This window comes from Nansenia antarctica (assembly GCF_963989245.1).
Source record: "Nansenia antarctica genome assembly, chromosome: 3".
In the NCBI taxonomy this organism is placed as follows: domain Eukaryota; kingdom Metazoa; phylum Chordata; class Actinopteri; order Argentiniformes; family Microstomatidae; genus Nansenia; species Nansenia antarctica.
In genome coordinates, this window is record NC_137688.1 from 67256216 (window position 1) to 67258594 (window position 2379).

General features: G+C 46.7%; 1 protein-coding gene across 1 annotated transcript; it reads right to left on the reverse strand.

Moving 5' to 3' along the window:
• Positions 1–1791: 1791 nt before the first annotated feature.
• On the reverse strand, positions 1792–2166 carry LOC308152106 (histone H2B-like; the record flags this gene model as incomplete). Its single annotated transcript, XM_080525016.1, has 1 exon — positions 1792–2166. One exon carries the CDS (start codon positions 2164–2166, stop codon positions 1792–1794), a length of 375 nt encoding a protein of 124 aa, XP_080381142.1.
• Between the last annotated feature and the right edge of the window lie 213 nt (positions 2167–2379).

Consider the following 2379-nt stretch of genomic DNA (forward strand, 5'->3'; position numbering starts at 1 on the left):
GTCTGTAGAAAGTCTAGTTCGTTCCGGTAAACCAACTAGTCTGCAAATCTGCTCTGTGAGAATGAAGCTCAACCCGGAGCAGGGGGCTGTCCTTAAACGCGGCATGAGAACCGTGCAGACTCAACCATCCCTGCTCAGCAGTCTGCTGCCGAAATGTTTGGGCGCCTGTGTTTTCTCCTCGCGAATAACGGGCCAAAAGTCACCCGTGGTGCCGAGTTGAGGTCCAAATGCAAACGGGCCAGCGAGCAGACTTGCCTCCGGTTAGAATAAAGTCATGTGAGCCGCGAAGGCCTCGTGAGTTTTGTTGTGACTCGATCAAAACCCCACCGTTGCACCGTCGGAGGGAGCGGTGCGCACAGCTTTTCCTGTGTTATTTGTCTCCTAAAGTGGCTAAAAGTGCATATGATTGCGACCAGCACTCGTTGTCCAGGTAGCCAGGTTGTCTGGCAAGGGAGTACAAAGGTTGAGGGTCCCCCGATGTGGTGCGGGGTGTTATAAATATGAGCTCTTTTGGTGGTCGTGAAACACAGTCGCGGGGATGTGGCTGAGAGCTTGTCCGTATAGGTGATTTTTCAGATGGTGTCCCTCTCCCTCCCATTAAATCTAGACAAGACAGGTGAAAGCCATAGATAGACTATGCTTGCTGCATGTCGATTCTGAGGAATCAATTGCGATATTATCACCAGAATTGTGTTGAGGACATCAGCAGCCTTATGATGAATATGTTCGGCTACTAAACTAGTTGGTAACTAGCTGAAATTGCAATCATAACTTTGTTTGTAAATAAATAAATAATAATAGTAATAAGTAAATTCAATAAATTAAATGTGCTTATGTATGTGTTGTTTATCGATGGTGACGTAGTCAGCCTGCCTCCTCTCTCCATGTGTTTGTGGGTCTTTGTGGACCGGGGTGTTTAAATTACATCACATTTGTAATGTAACATAATATAATATAATGGTTCTGCCGCTGCTTGGCTGTCCTTGAGCCTCGTATTAATCGTATTAATATTCACCAATAATACAATAATCGACATAGACAAGACATGCATGACCGAACTCGTTCACATCATTGGTTCTTGAGGTTCTGTCCAGGTAGCTGACTAGTGAGCCTGCATCAACCTTAATGCTATTCAAGTGCAAGAAGATTACATTTGTCTTCGCCGTTTAAGATACACACATTCATCTGCTGTGGAGCAGTAGCAGGCGGTCTGATTCTCCCTGGAGGTGATGGTAGATCCACATGTGAACGCCGTTTAAACTATTATTATATTTTATTATTTATTTTAAATCCACCTGTCCCGAGAAATTGGCCATGCGTATGTATGCAGTGTAGTCACTCCTGTCCATTATATTAATAGAGGAAACCGTTTTAGACAACTAGTGAGCAACAAACAAGTGAGGAACAAAAAAGGCGCGCAAAATCTCCTGCGCGTTCAAGGACTGGAGTCTTTGAAAATTGTAACATCGAGTAATTGATACATATGCCTTATACATGCTTGTTATGTTATGTATACTTTCTGCCTGTTTTAACCTGCTGTGGCTTTCACTCCTGTATTACTGTTTTCTTCCTTGTTATGTAAAGCACTTTGAGACCCTTGGTCTGGGAAAGGTGCTGTATAAATACTGTATAATTGTACTTACTTGTTACAATACACAATTAGTACAGCATATACATTCGACTGATTTGTAGCACGCGAGGTCATCTCACTATGGAATTGCTTTCTTTTTTGATAGGGTGGGTGGCTCTTAAAAGAGCCTTTTGGGGTAAGCAGTACAGACGAAAATCTGTTTACTTGGAGCTGGTGTATTTGGTTACGGCCTTGGTGCCCTCGGACACGGCGTGCTTGGCCAGCTCACCGGGGAGCAGCAGACGCACGGCGGTCTGGATCTCCCTGGAGGTGATGGTACGACGCTTGTTGTAGTGGGCTAGGCGAGAGGACTCGCCGGCGATGCGCTCGAAGATGTCGTTGACGAAGGAATTCATGATTCCCATGGCCTTGGAGGAGATGCCGGTGTCGGGGTGGACCTGCTTCAGGACCTTGTACACGTAGATGGCATAGCTCTCCTTCCTGGACTTTCTGCGCTTCTTGCCGGTTTTGGTGGCGGTCTTAGTGACGGCTTTCTTGGAGCCCTTCTTGGGCGCTGGCTTCGCAGGTTCTGGCATGTTGATAGTGGCTCGTTACTTCTCAGAAACGAATGAAGAGGCGGCAAACGCACACCCGTAATATAAAGGTGGGGCTATGCAAATTAGGCGGCTGCTGACATCCACTTCCAAAGCTCTAGTCTGCCTCGCGGGTAAATACATTATCTGCGCACGCGCGGGCTCCTCCCCCCACCCCTTCCTTACTTTTTCACCCGGCTGTCGGGTTGCCTTGTT